General features: G+C 43.4%; 1 protein-coding gene across 2 annotated transcripts in view; it reads left to right on the top strand.

Moving 5' to 3' along the window:
- Positions 1-3,385: 3,385 nt before the first annotated feature.
- ZNF81 (zinc finger protein 81) overlaps positions 3,386-20,317 on the top strand; it is a 108,257-nt gene continuing 91,325 nt past the window's right edge. The window contains exon 1 of one of the 2 annotated variants that reach the window (XM_036996377.2): positions 3,386-3,634. In XM_036996377.2, coding sequence (XP_036852272.1) covers positions 3,488-3,634 — 147 coding nt within the window. In that variant the 5' untranslated portion in view covers positions 3,386-3,487. The remainder of the gene's footprint in view (positions 3,635-20,317) is intronic. The other variant, XR_012127420.1, reaches the window with a different exon arrangement.

Here is a 20,317-nt window from a genome sequence, read left to right on the forward strand (position 1 = left end):
CTGAAGAAAACAAGATCCCAGATTCAAAAAGGCATATGCACCCCTATGTTTATTGCTGCACTATTTACGATAGCCGAGATATGGAAGCAACCTAAGTGTCCATCAGTAGATGAATGGATAAAGAAGATGTGGTATTTATATACAATGGAATATTATTCAACCATAAGAAGAAAACAAATCCTACATTTGCAACAGCATGGGGGGATCTAGAGGGTATTATGCTCAGTGAAATAAGCCAGGTGGAGAAAGACAAGTACAAAATGACTTCACTCATTTGTGGAGTTTAAAAACAAATCAAAACTGAAAGAATGAAATAGCAGCATACTCACAGACACTGAAAAGGGACTATTGGTTACCAAAGGGAAGGGGTTGAGTAGGATGGGTAAGGAGGGAGAAGGGGATTAAGGGGCACTGTAATTCCCAATCACAATATAGGTAGGTCACGGGGAAGACAATACAGCATGGAGAAGAGAAGTAATGACTCGAGAACATCTTACTATGCTGATAGACAGTCACTGCAATGGGAGGGGGGGATGAAGACTTGATAATATGGGTGAATGTTGAAATCACTGTGTTGTTTATGTGAAACCATCATAAGATTGTTTATCAATGACACTTTAATTTAAAAAATTAAAAATTAAAAAAGTGTTATGCTTTATATAATCTTTCGGGAATTACAGGTGTTTTCCTTTATTATTCATCCATGTTGTTGGGTATTGTTCTAGTTCATTCATTTTGACTCCCATTGATGAACACAAATTTTTCTTTCGAGGTTTTGCTGTCATGAGCAGAATGCCATATATATCCTTCATGTGCAAGTGTTTCTTTTAGATATATTCAAGTGGACTGGCTGGATTGTGAGGTATGTAAATATTCACTGTAGGAGAGAATGTCAACTGTTTTTTAAAGTGTTTACACTGATTTACATGCCTTCAACAGGGCAAAAAGATCCTGTGGGTATACACATCCTCTTCAACACTTGGTACTGTCAGTCTTTAAGTTTTGCAGATTGAATGGTTATAAAATGTAAGCTCATCATGTCTTGATTTGTATTTTCATGGTCACTTATCACTTTGAACATCTCTTCATATATTTATTGACTCTATCTTTCCTTCTCTGAAATTGTCTGATAGAGACTATCATTTATTTATTTATTATAGTTTCATTGATATACAATCTTATGAAGGTTTCACATGAACAACATTGTGGTTTCAACATTAACCCATATTATCAAGTCCTCACCCCTCCCCTGCCCCACTGCAGTCACTGTCTATTAGTGTAGTAAGATGCTCTTGAGTCATTACTTGCCTTCTCCTAGCTGTATCTACTGCCTTCCCCGTGACTTACCTATATTGTGATTGGGAATCATAGTGCCCCTTAATCCCCTTCTCCTTCCGCACTTACCCTCCCCCAACCCCTTCCCTGTGGTAACCAATAGTCCTTTCTTGGTGTCTGTGAGTCTGCTGCTATTTTGTTCCTTCAGTTTTGCTTTGTTCTTATACTCCACAAATAAGTGAAGTTATTTGTAGACCTATATTTTTTTTAAATAATATAACTGTAGTACTGTTAGGACACTCAACAACATTAACACTGATTCCTGACACTCTATTAGAGGTGTATGCATGCCAAACATGCTTTCACTGATTCCATTTCTTCTTTCATTTACTCATTCAACAAATTCTAAGACCAGGACTGTAAGTACAGAGATTCTGGGATAATCAGAGAGTCCAACTCCCCCAAGAAAGTAAAAATTAGCTCAGATATCAGGCTGACAGAGCAGGTGCAGATAAAGTCAGATGTAAAATTAACAGGAAATGTATTTCTCCCAAGGATGTACTGCAGCTGTAAGGCCAAAAGAACATCTACTTTGAGTGACTACTGCTCTTTTAGTTACTGAGAGTTTGTTTCTCTACAATCATAGACTATCAGAAACTGCTATTTGAAATCACATCAGTAAGAATGAAACACCCAACTCTTGCTGGAGATTTTAAGTTACTTAAACATGAAGAAGCAGCCAAGACTTCCAACCCTGGTGCACAGATAAGGGGTGTCTATAGAAACAACCACCTACATCTATCTTAACTTTATTGTTTCCAAGGAAACTGGACTTTGGGTTCACTTTACAGTCCACATACAGCCCTGCTTTGCAAAACACTGCTTCATTTACATTTCATCTGAATTTCACCATTCCTCAGAATCCTATACTAACCCTATTTTTCCCTTTGTACAGTGAGCCACCCCATGGTTCCTCTGGTGTGTGATCTCCCTCATTGATTGATGGACCCATCAGGCTACAAATCAGTCCCAGAAGGTCTTAAGCTGATCGGAGTAGGATACCCTTACACACCGGAGATTGTTAAACTGAGAGACCCACAGGGAATGTGACTGTACTGAGAGCATCCAGCAAGTCCACACATGAGCCTATGTCAGGTCCCCTCAAAATACCTTCCTTACGTGAAGATTCAGGAAGGCCTTCAGCAGAGCACAACTCCCTTTTCTACCTCTCTTAGGATTCCCTAGAGATATTTGAGCTTAGTTGTGAAGGAAAAGCAGGTATTTGCAGGTGAAGCGCAGCACAACTTCTTGCCCTTCTACCCCAGTGACATCTCCCAGAAGAGCAGGGACATCTCCAGAATTTTCATACTGGAGGTGATAAGGGGCAGCAAACTGGTTAAGGGCAGAATCAGTCTTGTATTTGCAAAGTAAGGGCACTATCACGACACAGATTTTATTTTATGAGAAATTTAAAATAATAAAGTTCCCTACAGGTGTTTTTATTGACATATTGCATTAGATTAAGGAAAAATTAAAAATAATTATTGGTACAAACTTTTGGAGTAGCTGGAGTGGGAGGTAATGTAGATGATGGGGCATTCAAACCCCACAGTCAACCTTCACAAGCACTGCAGGAGGGAATCCAACACTAACTTCTCCCCATTCCCCCAGCTCTACATCCCAGCAGGACTTCTACATCCCTGATTTCTTCCCTTTCTTTCGTGGTATGTTCCAGGAGAGGCCTGTAACCCATCTGACTTTTCCCCTCTTCTCATTCTGTGGTATCTGCCAGGAGAGACCAGCTACTGACACCTCCGCATCTTTGCAGAGGCCTCTCTGAACATTATTACACAGATCCATAGAATACAGATCCACAGACCCTCGACTCCAGGACCCCGCTCAGAGAAACGTCTCCATTCCTGATCCCTGCCACTGCAAGACAGATCACGGCTCTGCTCTGAGTTTAGAGGCTGCCCCTTCCTCAGTACGGAATGGACTCTCCTCCAACATGGCGTGCCCCGCGGGGAAGCGCGACCTGGGCGCGGCCATGTTCCTCGCCTGCCAACGCGCAGAAGGGCGCTGAATGCCCCCCTCCGTAACACCTCCGTTATTGACTCGGTAACATCTCCATGTTGACTCTGTTGAAAGCAGCTTCGAATATGGTTTTGCGCATGTACAGGATCACGACACACCGCCCCCAAACCTCCGTACGATGCCCCAAACCCCGAGAAGGGGCGGTGCTAGGGCGGTGGTGACCGGAAGCGGCTGCGGTTCTCATCCTTGGTGTAATACTTGTTGTCAGGAAGATCTGAAAGCACTGTGCCGGAGGGGATGTGGAGGTGATGGGGCGCCGGGGAGGGTGAGTGCTTGGGGAATTCTGTGTGGTCAGTGATGGAATCGGTCGTCTAACTATAGCTAGATGATTTTCTCGTTATTTTGTAGGCTTTCCTCTTATATCAACGTTAAGCTCTTAAAGTTCAGTCTTAAGACCTATAGGTTTGGTGCGTTATGTTCTAAGTGTTTTCGAAGACTTGATCATTTTTCTTTTTCCTCTGAGCTTTTTAGAAGTGTGTTCTCAGTTTCCAAACTATCTCTTTAATAGATTTCTAACCTTAGTTTTCTATGGTCAGAAAGATGTCTACGTGAAGCTCATTCCTTGAAATACGAAGATACTCGTGGCCTAGCCTGTGATGAATTTTTGTAAATGTCCCATATATACCTCGAAAGTAATTATTTAATTGTTTAGTTGTCAATTGTGTCGTACAAAATTTGAACTCCTATTTTTTTTTGGTCTGCTTCCTTTATTACTGAGAGAGGAAAAATAAATTGCCCACTGCGGTGGTGATTTGTCAGTTTCTGCATCCTACTGTCCATGAACAATTTTGAGTTAAGTTTTGAATAACGTGTGAAACTTAGATCAAGGTTCTTTTATTTGGATGTCCTCAAGCACCATTTGTTGAAAAGACTATCTTTCCTCCAGTGACTTGTTTTGCACCTTTGTAAAAAATAAATTGGCCATACTGGTGTGGGACTATTTCTAGATTCTTTATTCTGGTTCCTTAATCTATGTATCTGTCAATTATCAGGAATGGGTGTTAAATTTTGCCAGACTGTGTGAATTTATATCATCCTATGATAGTTCTGATTTAGCCTGTTAATGTGGGGGAATACATTGATTTTTCAATATTGAACCAGCTTCACATTACTGGAATAAACCTTACGTGGTTCTGGTGTAGAATTCTTTTTATATATTACAGGAATGACTTAGCTAATACATTTTTTTGAGGATTTTTGTGTCTAAGTTCATGAGAGGTATTAGTCTGTAGTTTTTGTTTTCGTGTTGTCTTTGGTTTTAGTATTAACATAATACGGTTATGTTAGAATGAGTTGTGAAATGTTCTCTTCTATTTTCTGGAAGAGATTGTGTATAATTATGCTGATTTATCTTTACATGTTTGGTGGAATTCTCCAGTAAAGCCATCTGTGCCTAGAAATTTCCTTTTGGAAGATTTTTGATTATGGCCTTAATTTCTGTTCATTATATATGCCTCTTCAGATTATCTATTTAATAACTTTTCAGAGTATCTATTTAATATTTAATAGTGGGGGAGTTTGTGGGAGTTTGTGTTTTATGAGGAATTGGGACTATTTCATCCAAGTTGTTGAATTTATGTGCATAAAGTTGTTTGTGGTACTCCCTTACTTTTCTTTTAATGGCTGCAGGATCTATAGTTATTTATCCTGTTTCAGTTCTGATAACGGTAATTGGTGTCTTCTTTCTTTTTATCTTTGTCAGTCTTACTAGAGTATTTCCAATTTTATAGATCTTTTGAAAGAACTAGGTGTGGGTTTAATTCATTTTCTCTATTGTTTTTCTGTTTACAATTTCACTGATTTCTGCTCTTATGTTTATTACTTCCTTCTGCTTGTTTTGGTTTACTTTTCTCTTGTTTTGCTTGTTTCTTTTATTTATTATTTTTATTTTGGTATAATTAATCTACAGTTACATGAAGAACATTATGTTTACTAGCCTCCCCCCTTCACCAAGCCCCCCACAACTACCACTTCACAGTCACTGTTCATCAGCGTAGTAAGACGCTGTAAAATCACTACTTGTCTTCTTTGTGTTGCACAGCTCTCCCCGTGCCCCACACACACTATAAATACTAATCGTAATGCCCTCTTTCTTTTTCCCCACCCTTGTCCCTCCCTTCTCACCCATCTTCCCCAGTCCCTTTCCCTTTGGTAGCTATTAGTCCATTCTTCGGTTCTGTGATTCTGCTGCTGTATTATTCCTTCAGTTTTCCTTTGTTCCTATACTCCACATATGAGTGAAATCGTTCGGTACTTGTCTTTCTCCACCTGGCTTATTTCACTGAGCATAATACCCTCTAGCGCCATCCATGCTGTTGCAAATGGTAGGATCTGTGTTTTTTTCTTATGGCTGAGTAATATTCCATTGTGTATATGTACCACCTCTTCTTTATCCATTCATCTACTGATGGACATTTAGGTTGCTTCCATATCTTGGCTATTGTAAATAGTGCAGCAGTAAACACAGGGGTGCATCTGTCTTTTTCAAACTGGAGTGCTGCATTCTTAGGGTAAATTCCTAGAAGTGGAATTCCTGGGTCAAATGGTATTTCTATTTTGAGCATTTTGAGTAGTATGGAACCTCCATACTACTTTCCACAATGGTTGAACTAATTTACATTCCCACCAGCAGTGTAGGAGGGTTCCCCTTTCTCCACAACCTCGCCAACATTTGCTCTGGTTTGTCTTTTTGATGATGACAATCCTTACTGGTGTGAGGTGATATCTCATTGTGGTTTTAATTTCATTTCTCTGATAACTAGCTATGTGGAGCATCTTTCCATGTGTCTGTTGGCCATCTGAATTCTTTCTTTAGAGAACTGTCTTTTTAGCTCCTCTGCCCATTTTTTAATTGGATTATTTGCTTTTTGTTTGTTGAGGTGTGTGAGCTCTTTATATATTTTGGATGTCAGCCCTTTATCGGGTCTGTCATTTATGAATATATTCTCCGATACTGTAGGATACCTTTTTGTTCTTTTGATGGTGTGCTTTCCTGTACAGAAGCTTTTTAGCTTGATATAGTCCCACTTGTTCATTTTTGCTTTTGTTTCCCTTGCCTGGGGAGATATGTCCATGAAGAAGTCACTCATGTTTATGTCCATGAGATCTTTGCCTATGTTTTTTTTTTTCGTCAGTCTCCAATCTTCTGAAGCATAACGAACAAGTTCTTACATGGTGAACAAATTCTTACATAGTGAATAAGTTCTTACATGGTGAACAGTACAAGGGCAGTCATCACAGAAACTTTCAGTTTTGATCATGCATTATGAACTATAAACAATCAGGTCAAATATGAATATTTGTTTGATTTTTATACTTGATTTATATGTGGATCCCACATTTCTCCGTTTATTATTATTATTATTATTATTTTTAATAAAATGCTGAAGTGTTAGGTGAAAGGAAAGGAGCGACACATAGCAGCAATTCACCGGAGAGTTCTGCTTTATTAGGGAAAGGTGCTGGGTTATATAGGAAGGGGCATGAATTGATTGAGGTGTCACTTCTACAGGGCTGGTGGCTGTTGGCTAGGTGCTGGGATTGGGAGGGGGGCGAGAGGTGATTGGGCTTCAGGTGGCGCCGGCGGGAACTGAGGACCCCGAAGACAAGCCAGAAGTTTGCCATCTTACTGGTGGGGACCCTTCATTCCCCCCTTTCTCCTCTATGGGTTTGTGGACGTTGCTTTCTCTCTGGCTGCTTCCTGCTGAACAGGGGCGGAGAAGGGAGTGAGGGCTTGAGGATTGGGAGGAAAGGGTTGATAGGACTCCCCGCAGTAAGGACGAGTAGATGTGGACTTCTTCAGGTTTGGAAATCAATGAAGGTTCCCTGTAACTATAGGTTGAGGACCTGTTGATTCCAATGGTGCCAAGAGGATATGGGTGTCAGGAGCCAGGCGTCTGCGGCCATTGTTTCCAGGAACAGTTTCCAGTGAAGAGAGGGGTCCATCTCAGCTTGTGGTGAGGAGGTCACGTGAGGATGAGGGATCTTCTGTGGCTAGAAGCTGGTAGTTCCTGAGTAAAAGCTGGTTGAAAGCTTGATTAGAGATTTTTCCGACTTGGGATTTGATGAACTTTATTATACAGGGTAAGAAGAGACAGGCGAGAAGAATGACTATTATGGGGCCTGCAATGGGCCAGAGCCAGGTGAGGAGGGGGTTTGTTAGTATTGAAGAGAATGGGTTGGAATTGGAAGCAGAGTAGAGGCTGCAGGCAAGGTCGGTGAGTTTGGTAATGTTAGTTTCTACAATGCCGGAATAGCAGCACTCTTCTCAGAGGAAGACGCAGGTGCCGCCCTTCTCGGCTGTAAGTAGATCTAGGGCCCGCCGGTTTTGAAGGGTGACTTTAGCTAGCGAAGTGACCTGTCTTTGGAGAGAGGCTAGAGAATCGGCAGTGGATGTCAGGGCTCCCTCAAGTTTGGCGTTGAGATCTCTAACTGCCTATAGAGAGTGACCCAAGGCTTCTCCCAAAAACCCTGCCCCAATGGCTGAGGTGATCAAAGAGCTACTGACCATGATGGGAAGGAAAGCAGCTCTTTTTGTGCGCGAGGGCAAGGGAGGTTGGAGCTCAAGGAATTCTGCCATGCTGTAAAGTGTAAACTGTGGGATTAGGGTGACGAGAATGCAGGGTGTATAGGAGTTGAGAGGCAGTGAGTTGAAAAGACTGCCATTACACCAAAAGAAGTGTCCCGGTTGTGTAAAAGTCTTAGAGCCGGAGGTAGGGGTGTAGATAGAGAGGCAGTGAAGTGCGCTGGAGGGGGGTGGAGTTGGGCTTACACAGTGGTGGATGGTGAGATTATCTGCGTATTCTGGTTCCCATAGGGGTATGTCTGCCAGGGGGCAGAGAGGTTGTCCTTCTGCATGGAAGGAGTAGTTGGAAATATTAAGGGGCACGGCGGCCAGCAGTGGGCGCTGTAGTGATGCGCACAAGAAAGAATTGGCTATGTTAAGGGTGTGGTTGAGAAAGATGGTGGTGTCCTGAATGAGCTGTAATGAAGAGTAGGAGAAATGGGAAGAGAGGCGGGGATAAGAAGATGAAGAGGCGCCGTCAAGAGTTTGGATAATGACTTTTTCGGAATGTCTGATATCTGATTCAACTTGAGAGATCTGGGAATGAGAGAGAACATACTTTTGAGAGATATGAAGGGTACCGTGGGGGTCGAGGACCCCCCCCCATAGTAAACTGAGGCTGTGACTCTGGCAGCTCATCGAGAGTCCCAGGGATCTGGGATTGATAAGGAGAATGAGCCATTGGGATATTTCATGAAACGGTTGGAGGAGTAATACTGTGGGTACTGGAAGTTACTCATGTAGTGAATTGCACAAGACTAGTAGGGACATCCCCCATAGGTGTCTGGCTATCGCCTGCAATAGGCTTGTTTTTGGTCATAGAGGAAGCAGAGGTAGGGAGAATAAGGGTAGCTGCTAGTGAACACTTCGGTGGAGGGAGGAAAGTGGAGGTATAAAGGCTCAGAGCAGCTTTTCAGAGGGCAGTCTGGTGTGGCAATGAGGGCAGTAACTTTTGTTTGATGCTGTGTGTAAGTCTGTCTGACTTTGAATCGCCATACAAAGGAGGCTGGGGTGGTGGGGAAGACAATAGGAATGAGGGGAAAAAAAGCGAGAGCGCAGTAAAGGAGGAAAAAGTCATGATTTGGGTATGGATGGCAAAGGGGGTGAACGGGATTTTGGAGGAAAGAGGACAGTAAGGTCAGGAGTCTGGAGGGAGGGAGAGTCTGTAAACTTTTGTAGGTTAAGAGATCTTTTAGGTAATGTGGGGACAGAATGGTAAGGGGCGCCCTGAATGTCAGTTTATGAGCTTCTTTCTGCAAGAGCTGTCTAGCGGCTAATGCTCGTAGGCAGGGGGCTCATCCCCGAACTGTGGGGTCTAATTGCTTGGAGAGATAAGCTACTGGGGCAAAGGATGGGCCATAATATTGGCCTAGGAGTCTTAGAGCTTGACTGGACCTCTCATGAATGTATAATGAGAAGGGCTTCGACAAATCAGGAAGATGGAGAGCTGGGGCTTCCACAAGGGCTTGACAGAGCTTAATGAAGGAGTGTCGGGGTGAGGAGGATAATGGTTTTTTAGGGGGGGCTCTTGCTGAGGTCGTATAGGGGTCTTGCCAACAGGGAGCAGGGAGAAGTTAGGGATCTACACTCTAAAATATCTAGCCAGGCTTAGAAAGGAAAGGATTTCTGTCTTGGTTTTGGGAACGGGCAGGTCAGAGAGGAGCCATTTTCTGTCTAAGGTAATGGACTTTCTTTGTTGAGATAGAAGGAATCTGAGGTAAGTGACAGGAGGGGAAGAGATTTGAGCTTTGACGGGGGATACTCGGTAAGTTCTGGACGCTAGAAGGTTAAGTAGGGAGGCAGTGTCAAGTTGAGACTGTTCTCATGAGAGACTGCAGAGTAGAAGATTGTCCATGTATTATAATAAGGTGGACTTGGAGTGATCATGATGAAACTGTTTGAGGTCCTGAGCTAGGACCTGTCTAAAAATATGGGGACTATCTCGGAAGCTTTGTGGCAAAACTGTCCAAGTGAGTTGTTCAGAATGTCTTGTGTATGGGTCCGTTCAGGTGAAGATGAAAAAATCTTGGGAGCAGGGACTTAGAGGGATAGAAAAATGGGTCCTTGAGATCTAGGACTGAGAAGTGGGAAGCCAAGGCAGGGATCTGCGATAAAAGGCTGTATGGATTTGGAACTAAGGGATGGATAGGGACAGCGGCTATGTTGATGAGGCGAAGGTCTTGGGCAAGGCGGAAAGATCTGTTGGTTTTTTTAACAGCTAATATGGGGGTATTAAATGGGGAGTGAGTGGGTCTGAGGTAATTTTTGTTTAAGAGATCTTGAATGATGGGTTGGAGGCCTATGAGGGCTGGAGTGGTTAGGGGGTATTGGGCCTGACAGATTTACTGAGAGGGGTCACGTAATTTCAATAGAGGCAGGGGGACATAGGGCGACGGAGGGGCTTGTAATGTCGTAAACTTGGGGATTTACAGGGTGTATGAGGGCAGAACCGGAGCTTTCATTTAGTACAGGGGGGTTGTTGGCTATGAGGGCCATCAGAAAGGGAGTACTGGGGGCTGTGGGAGTGGATATAGTTATGGAAACGTGGAGGAGGGAAAGGATGTCCCATCTTAGTAAAGGGATGGGACACTGGGGCATAACCAGGAAGGAGTGGGAGAAAGGTATGGGATTGTCTTGGATTGTGCATAAAGGGGGGGGAGGTTTAATGGGAAAATCTGTTTACCTCTTACCCTGACTATAGGAGTAATGGCAGGCATGGTAGGGCGCCGGTATTCTCGCAAGACTGAGAAGGTGGCTCCTGTATCTAGGAGGAAGGAGATGGGGCGACCGTCTACTGTTAAAGTAACCCTGGGCTCCTGTTTGGTGATGGAAATGGTCGGGCGAGAAGCCCCCGGGCCACATCAATCTTTTTCTGCCAGCCCCACTACGGCGGGCTTAGGATGGGGGTTGTTCGTCCAGCCTCCCCTTCGGGTGGTTGGGCAATCAGACCCCCAGTGGCCCTTTTTGTGGCATCTGGGGCATGGGGTGGTAGGAGATCTGGGGGAGGGGCACGCCCTTGACCAATGTCCCTCTTTTCCACACTTGAAACAAGCTCCTGGGGGGTATTGTTTGTAGAGGGGCGCCCAGGGTGTGGTTTTATCAGCTGGGTCAACATTTGGAAATTGGCCTCATCAGCGTTTTGTTTACAGCGTTCTTTCTCCTCTTCCCGCTTATGGAAGACTTTAAAGGCCACTGTTAGGATCTCAGTCTGTGGGGTAGCGGAGCCCTGTTCTAACTTTTTGAGTTTAGCTTTAATGTAGGGGTAGCCTTGAGCTAGGAAGTATGTCATAAGGACATGTTCAGGTGTTTCTGGGTCCAGGCTGGTATACTGTAATAGGGCTTGAGTGAGTCTGTCTAAGAACTCAGAGGGGGTTTCGTCTCTCTTTTGAATTATGTCTTGGAGCTTTTGAAAATTGACTACTTTACAAGCTGCCTTTTTCAGACCTGCTATTAAGCAGGAGGCAAAAATATCTCGAGAGTGGAGACTCATGGCGGTGTTATAATCTCAGTGTGGGTCTTGTTCGGGGACAGCAGTGGGGCCAGGGGGATAGGTGGGGTCAGTCCTGTGGGTTTCGGTAGCGTGCGTTTGGGCGAAGTCTCAAACTCGTCTACGCTCTTCAGGGAGGAGAGTATTGGCCAGGAGCATGAAAATGTCATGATGTGTGAGGCTGTAAGACTGGAGGGTCTATTGAAACTCCCTGATGTATGTCATGGGATCAGTGGAAAAGGAACTTAGGCGTTTCTCTAGTTGGGCTAAATCTCTTAAGGAGAAAGGGACGTGAACGCGCACGATGCCTTTGGATCCTGCTACCTCCCGGAAGGGGGCGATAATTTTGGGAGGCTCTCGGGACTGAGTCTGAGGGGGACTGAAGGGTTCTGGCTCAGTCTGTGGGGGAGTGACGTGGTCTAGCCGTGCCTAGTCGATCAGGTCCTGAAGTGCAGAAGGGGGGCAAGGAAAATAAAGAAAGATAGAATCGGTCGCACATGTCACCAGCTAGCAGCTCAGCTGCTTACTTCTGCTGCTCTAGTTGGGCTTGAACTCATGACTCTGAATTAAGAGTACCATGCTCTACTAACTGAGCTGCAGCAGGGCTCTAGTTAATTGCTTATGGAATGCGTAAACAGAATGTTCTTTGTTCTCCATTCCTGCCACATCCGCAAGTGGGGGAAGGGCATATTTAGAAGCAGGGGCGGTGTTTCTACACATCTTCAAGGTCTCCCTATTTTCAGAGTGAGGAGTCTTGGCAAGATATGTTTTTGTGGACAGATAACTTCTAAGGACTGCACCGGTTGTTCTCTAGCTTGTGCTTTCCCATGCTGCGTTCAGACATGGGGGAAGGTGCTTTCCCATTCTCCGTACAAACATGTGAGAAGACAAAGGCGGTCCCTAACAGGGGAGAAACAGGTGATGAGGACAAAGACGGAGGAGTCTCCTGGGACCTAGTTAAAGGGGGGCTGAAAGGCTCAGGCTTAATCTGCAGGGAATGAAGGTGGAGGAGGTGAGATGGGGGAGGAGATGGTTGGGGAGGAAGGGAGAAGGGCTGTTGTAGGAGAAGAAGGGGAAGGGAGTGAACGGGAGGCTTCTGTGGGGGCAGCAGCTTGCAGGCTAGGAGAACTTGGGAGGGGGCGGGGAGAGGAGGAGGCGGAAAGCTTCGATATAGGGAATCTCCTTCCATTTTTTCAGGTGCTGGCAGTAGTTAAAAAGATCACGAGTGATGTTAGGATCAAGAGTTCCCCCTGCGGGCCATTGGTTGTTATTGTCTAGGGGGTATGTCGGCCAATCTTGGGAGCAATATTTATGGAGAAGTTTTGGTTTTATATCAGGCGTCAGGGAGAGGATAGCCAGATGCTTAAGCAGGCATTCAAGAGGTGAACTTTCAGGGAGGGATGAGGACGCTCCCATGGCTAAAGGACAGAGAAGGAGACAAACAGGGGAAGGTGAACAGAGATCCTCGGACTGGAAGCAGACCACAAGGAGACAAAGGGCGTCCCCGATGATCCTTGGTGGTCTGCGGAAACTCGTATACGAGTCGGAATTTCTTAGGAAGTGTGGGTCGTCACCCAGACTTCCCTAAGAAGTCAGAGTGCCGGGGTCACGAGGTACCTAGCGCTAGGCATTTTCGGCGGACGGAGCAGGAGGAGGGGGGGAAAAGGGAGCGTTCTCATCCACAAAGGAGTCACCTCGTTTATGGCTGTTGGAGGGGTTGCCTGAGAGTCGGCCACAGCCGTGAAGGCTTGACGTGGGGATTTATGACTGTCGGAGGAGGGGCCTGAGGGTCTGCCACAGCCGTAAAGGCTTGAGGCGGGGATTTATGGCTGTTGGAGGAGAGGCCTGAGGGTCCACCGCAGCCGTGAAGGTCTGAGGCGGGGAGAATTCCCTCCTCATCCCCGAGCGTCAGGCCTTGCCAGACGATCACAGTCAATGGCACTGCGATAGCTCGGGGAAGAGTGGCCCACTCCGGGGAAATTTTGCTTAAAAAGTTTCAGCACTGATTGAAGGGACGGTGAATGCGTTTATGACTGTCGGAGGAGGGGTCTGAGCGTCCGCTGCAGCCGTAAAGGCTTGAGGCGGGGATTTATGACTGTCAGAGGATGGGCCTGAGGGTCCGCCGCAGCCGTGAAGGCCTGAGGCGGGGAGAGTTCCCTCCTCTTCCCCGAGCGTCAGGGCCTTGCCGGACGATCATGGTCAATGGCACTGCGATACCTCGGGGAAGAGTGGCCCACTCCGGCGGGAAAACTTACCTAAAGGCCAGAGAGGAGTGGTGAGTGTGAGGAGCCAGCGCCGGAAAAAGAGGATGAGGGCAAGCTGCTGCTGGTGTCGGGGGGAAGACGGGGCCCAGTTGGGGTGTCCCGTCTCCCGGGTTTTGGCACCAATGAAAGGAAAGGAGCGACACATAGCAGCAATTCACCGGAGAGTTCCGCTTCATTAGGGAAAGGTGCTGGGTTATAGAGGAAGGGTCATGAATTGATTGAGGTGTCACTTCTATGGGGCTGGTGGCTGTTGGCTAGGTGCTGGGATTGGGAGGGGGGCGAGAGGTGATTTGGCTTCAGGTGGCGCCGGCGGGAACTGAGGACCCCGAAGAGAAACCGGAAGTTTGCCATCTTACTGGTGGGGACCGTTCATTAGGTAGATGCAAGATAAAGGTAGAAAACATAGTTTAGTGTTGTAAGAGAGCAAATATAGATGATCAGGTGTGTGCCTGTAGACTATGTGTTAATCCAAGCTAGACAAGGGCAATAAAACATCCACAGATGCAGAAGATTTCTCTCAAAACAAGGTGGGGTGAGGTTCTAAGCCTCACCTCTGTTGATGCCCAATTTCTCACCTGATGGCCCCCCTGCGACTGTGCCTGTCTTAGGTTGTTTCTCCCTTGAGGAATCTTACCCATCTCTGGCTAACCAGTCATCTTCCAGGGCCATACAGGGAAATGTAAAGTTGGTAAGTGAGAGAGAGGCCATATTGTTTGAAAAGGTTAGCTTTTTACTTCTTTGCATATTTATGCCTTGTGGCTTGTATGCCCATCATTTGTCTTGAGGTATCTTTACCACTTGGAGGAATTATGATTCTCGGTAAATTCGATATGAGGCACAAATTCTATTTAAGGATTGTAATTAGGAAGGAAGAAGAAAAGCTATAGAAGTAGCAGGCGGAAGAAAACATGGGAAGATTGATTATTTCTTTGACACATCTTCTTGTAGAGCAACTTAAGCATGTATAGGTTTTAAACTACTAATTAAATTGTGCACACACATTAACATAGGAATACAGTTACATAACCAAAGCAGATCTATAATTACCAGCCATCTCCAATGAAACCAAGAAAACCAGTTAGGCATCCTAGGCATTTGTGAAAATTTATCTATGATATGATGGGTATTGTCCAACTGTACTTGAACAGTCTGAGAGAAATGAGACAAATTAAAACAACCCATTCCTGGGAACTGTTCACATCCCATATGTTCTTTTAACAGTAGATAGTCTGTAGTTGTAAGATTTTGGAGTGCTACAACTTGCACTTCTCCTAATTCTTCGTTGAGTTCCAACAGTATAGATCCAGTCAAATTTGTTGTTTTACTGTATGCACAGGCCAGCTTAGATATCTCCTTCTTCATTCGCATGGCAAGTCCAGGAACCAGTGGGATGAATGCAGCTACAGCTGTAGCAGTGCCTGGATCTTTGTTGAGGTTTTTTGATGATCATCTTCTGGTATGAGTCTTCCAGAGAGTGCTGATGTTGGAAGTTCTTCTTCATATCATATCTTAGTTCATTTTCTGGGTAGCCAAATTAGGCTTTGATCCTCTGTATAAACACAAACAGACCCTTTGCCCACACTTTGATATGCCCTTTATACCATTGTGTAGAACTCATTGGAGGTCACCACACACGAACTACTTTTTATTTTATTATTTTATTTTATTTTATTTTTTTAAGAGAAAGGAATATTATCAGAAAATGTACCTCCATAGCCAATCATCTGACACGGTTTAAGTGATCAAAATTAAGGATATTTAAAGCATGCATTAATTGTTGATTTACAGTTAGTTTTATCCTATCAGGGAGTAATTCCCCTTTTCTTTCTTTCTTTTTTTTTTGTTATCATTAATCTACACTTACATGAAGAATATTATGTTTACTAGGCTCTCCCCTATACCAGGTCCCCCCTATAAGCCCCTTTACAGTCACTGTCTATCAGCATCACAAAATGTAGAATCACTACTTGTCTTCTCTGTGTTGTACAGCCCTCCCCTTTCTCCCCCCCCATTATGCATGCTAATCTTAATACCCCCCTTCTTCTCCACTCCCCTTATCCCTCCCCATCCACCCATCCTCCCCAGTCGCTTTCCCTTTGGTACCTGTTAGTCTGTTCTTGGGTTCTGTGATTCCACTATTGTGTTTTCCTTCAGTTTTTCCTTTGTTCTTATACTCCACAGATGAGTGAAATCATTTGATATTTCTCTTTCTCCACTTGGCTTATTTCACTGAGCATAATACCCTCCAGCTCCATCCATGTTGCTGCAAATGGTTGGATTTGCCCTCTTCTTATGGCTGAGTAGTATTCCATTGTGTATATGTACCACATATTCTTTATCCATTCATCTACCTATGGACATTTAGGTTGCTTCCAATTCTTGGCTATTGTAAATAGTGCTGCGATAAACATAGGGGTGCATCTGTCTTTCTCAAACTTGATTGCTGTGTTCTTAGGGTAAATTCCTAGGAGTGGAATTCCTAGGTCAAATGGTAGGTCTGTTTTGAGCATTTTGATGAACCTCCATACTGCCTTCAACAATGGTTGAACTAATTTACATTCCCACCAGCAGTGTAGGACGGTTCCCCTTTCTCCACAGCCTCGCCAACATTTGTTGTTGTTTGTCTTTTGGATGGCAGCTATCCTTACTGGTGTGAGGTGATACCTCATCGTAGTTTTAATTTGCATTTCTCTGATAATTAGCGATGTGGAGCATCTTTTCTTGTGTCTGTTGGCCATCTGTAATTCTTTTTTGGAGAAGTGTCTGTTCAGTTCCTCTGCCCATTTTTTAATCGGGTTATTTGTTTTTTGTTTGTTGAGGCATGTGAGCTCTTTATATATTCTGGACATCAAGCCTTTATCGGATCTGTCATTTACAAATATATTCTCCCATACTGTAGGGTTCCTTTTAGTTCTGTTGATGGTGTCTTTTGCTGTACAGAAGCTTTTCAGCTTGATATACTCCCACTTACTCATTTTTGCTGTTGTTTTCCTTGCCCAGGGAGATATGTTCAAGAAGAGGTCACTCATGTTTATGTCTAAGAGGTTTTTGCCTATGTTTTTTTCCAAGAGTTTAATGGTTTCATGACTTACATTCAGGTCTTTGATCCATTTTGAGTTTACTTTGGTATATGGGGTTAGACAATGGTCCAGTTTCATTCTCCTACATGTAGCTGTCCAGTTTTGCCAGCACCATCTGTTGAAGAGACTGTCATTTCGCCATTGTATGTCCATGGCTCCTTTATCAAATATTAATTGACCATATATGTCTGGGTTAATGTCTGGAGTCTCTAGTCTGTTCCACTGGTCTGTGGCTCTGTTCTTGTGCCAGTACCAAACTGTCTTGATTACTATTGCTTTATAGTAGGGCTTGAAGTTGGGGAGTGAGATCCCCCTTACTTTATTCTTCTTTTTCAGGATTGCTTTGGCTATTCAGGGTCTTTGTTGTTTCCATATGAATTTTTGAATTATTTGTTCCAGTTCATTGAAGAATGTTGCTCGTAGTTTGATAGGGATTGCATCAAATCTGTATATTGCTTTGGGCAGGATGGCCATTTTGACGATATTAATTCTTCCTAGCCACGAGCATGGGATGAGTTTCCATTTGTTAGTGTCCTCTTTAATTTCTTTTAAGAGTGTCTTGTAGTTTTCAGGGTATAGGTCTTTCACTTCTTTGGTTAGGTTTATTCCTAGGTATTTTATTCTTTTTGATGCAATTGTGAATGGAGTTGTTTTCTTGTTTTCTCTTTCTGTTGGTTCCTTGTTAGTGTATAGGAAAGCCACAGATTTCTGTGTGTTAATTTTGTATCCTGCAACTTTGCTGAATTCCAATATCAGTTCTAGTAGTTTTGGCGTTGAGTCTTTAGGTTTTATTATGTACAATATCATGTCATCTGCAAATAGTGACAGTTTGACTTCTTTATCAATCTGGATTCCTTGTATTTCTTTTTTTGTCTGATTGCCATGGCTAGCACCTCCAGTACCATGTTGAATAACAGTGGGGACAGTGGGCATCCCTGTCTTCTTCCCGATCTCAGAGGAAAAGCTTTCAGCTTCTCGCTGTTCAGTATAATGCTGGCTGTGGGTTTATCATATATGGCCTTTAGTATGTTGAAGTACTTGCCCTCTATTCCCATTTTGCTGAGAGTTTTTATCATGAATGGATGTTGAATTTTGTCAAATGCTTTTTCAGCATCTATGGAGATGATCATGTGGTTTTTCTCCTTCTTTTTGTTGATGTGGTGGATGATGTTGATGGATTTTCGAATGGTGTACCATCCTTGCATTACTGGGATGAATCCCACCTGGTCATGGTGCATGATCCTCTTGATGTATTTTTGAATTTGGTTTGCTGATATTCTGTTGAGTATTTTTGCATCTATGTTCATCAGGGATATTGGTCTGTAGTTTTCTTTTTTGGTGGGGTCTTTGCCTGGTTTTGGTATTAGGGTGATATTGGCTTCATAGAATGAGTTTGGGAGTATTCCCTCCTCTTCTATTTTTTGGAAAACTTTAAGGAGAATGGGTATTATGTCTTCCTGTATGTCTGACAAAATTCCGAGGTGAATCCATCTGACCCGGGGGTTTTGTTCTCTGGCAGTTTTTTGATTACCGCTTCAATTTTGTTGCTGGTAGTTGGTCTGTTTAGTTTTTCTGTTTTTTCAGTGTCAGTCTTGGAAGGTTGTATTTTTCTAGGAAGTTGTCCATTTCTCCTAGGTTTCCCAACTTGTTTGCATATAGGTTTTCATAGTACTCTCTAATAATTCTTTGTATTTCTGTGGGGTCCGTCGTGATTTTTCCTTTCTCGTTTCTGATTCTGTTGATTGGTGTTGACTCTCTTTTCCTCTTAATAAGTCTGGCTAGAGGCTTATCTATTTTGTTTATTTTCTCAAAGAACCAGCTCTTGATTTCATTGATTTTTGCTATTGTTTTATTCTACACAATTTTATTTATTTCTTCTCTGATCTTTATTATGTCCCTCCTTCTGCTGACCTTAGGCCTGATTTGTTCTTCTTTTTCCAATTTCGATAATTGTGACATTTGACCATTCATTTGGGATTGTTCTTCCTTGTTTAAATATGCCTGTATTGCTATATACTTTCCTCTTAAGACTGCTTTTGCTGTATACCACAGTAGTTGGGGCTTTGTGTTGTTGTTGTCGTTTGTTTCCATATATTGCTGGATCTCCATTTTGAATTGGTCTCCCAGAATGAATGCATTGTATTCTATTTCCTCCTTTAGTTCTGTTAGTATTTGTTTCAGATATGTTGGTGCTCCTGTATTGGGTGCATATATGTTTATAATGGTTATATCCTCTTGTTGGACTGAGCCCTTTATCATTATGTAATGTCTTTCTTTATCTTTTGTTACTTTCTTTATTTTGAAGTCTGTTTTGTCTGATACTGGAATTGCAACACCTGCTTTTTTCTCTCTGTTGTTTGCATGAAATATCTGTTTCCATCCCTTGACTTTAAGTCTGTCCCTGTCTTTGGGTTCAAGGTGAGTCTCTTGTAAGCAGCATATGGATGGATCTTGCTTTTTTATCCATTCTATTACTCTGTGTCTTTTGATTGATGCATTCAGTCCATTTACATTTAGGGTGATTATTGGAAGGTATGTATTTATTGCCATTGCAGGCTTTAAGTTTGTGGTTACTAAAGGTTCAGGGTTAGCTTCTTTACTATCATACTGTCTAACTTAACTCGCTTGTTGAGCTATTATAAACATGGTCTGATGATTCTTTATTTCTCTCCCTTCTTATTCCTCCTCCTCCCTTCTTCATATGTTGGGTGTTTTGTTCTGTGCTCTTTTTAGGAGTGCTCCCATCTAGAGCAGTCCCTGTAAGATGCCCTGTAGAGGTGGTTTGTGGTAGGCAAATTCCCTCAACTTTTGCTTGTTTGGGCATTGTTTAATCCCTCCTTCATATTTAAATGATAATCGTGCTGGATACAGTAGTCTTGGTTCGAGGCCCTCCTGTTTCATTGCATTAAGTATATCATGCCATTCTCTTCTGGCCTGTTGCGTTTCTGTTGAGAAGTCTGATGATAGCCTGATGGGTTTTCCTTTGTAGGTAACCTTTCTTTTCTCTCTGGCTGCCTTTAATACTTTGTCCTTGTCTTTGATCTTTGCCATTTTAATTATTATGTGTCTTGGTGTTGCCCTCCTTGGATCCCTTGTCATGGGAGTTCTGTGTACCTCTGTGGCCTGAGACACCATTTCCTCCCCTAGTTTGGGGAAGTTTTCAGCGATTATTTCTTCAAAGACACTTTCTATCCCTTTTTCTCTCTCTTCTTCTTCTGGTACCCCTATAATACGGATATTGTTCCATTTCGATTGGTCACTCAGCTCTCTTAGAATTTTTTCATTCCTAGAGATCCTTTTATCTCTCTCTGCATCAGCTTCTGTGCGTTCCTGTTCTCTGCTTTCTAGTCCATTAATGGTCTCTTGCATCTCGTCCATTCTGTGTTGAAGTCCTTCCAGAGCTTGTTTTATTTCTGTATTCTCCTTCCTTAGTTCTTGCATATTTCTCTGCAAGTCCATCAGGATGGTTATGACTTGTTTTGAATTCTTTTTCGGGAAGTCTGGTTAAATCTATCTTCCCAGGTTCCTTCTCAGGGGAAGATGTAGCAGATGC

The sequence above is a fragment of the Manis javanica genome, chromosome X (genome assembly GCF_040802235.1).
Source record: "Manis javanica isolate MJ-LG chromosome X, MJ_LKY, whole genome shotgun sequence".
Taxonomy (NCBI): domain Eukaryota; kingdom Metazoa; phylum Chordata; class Mammalia; order Pholidota; family Manidae; genus Manis; species Manis javanica.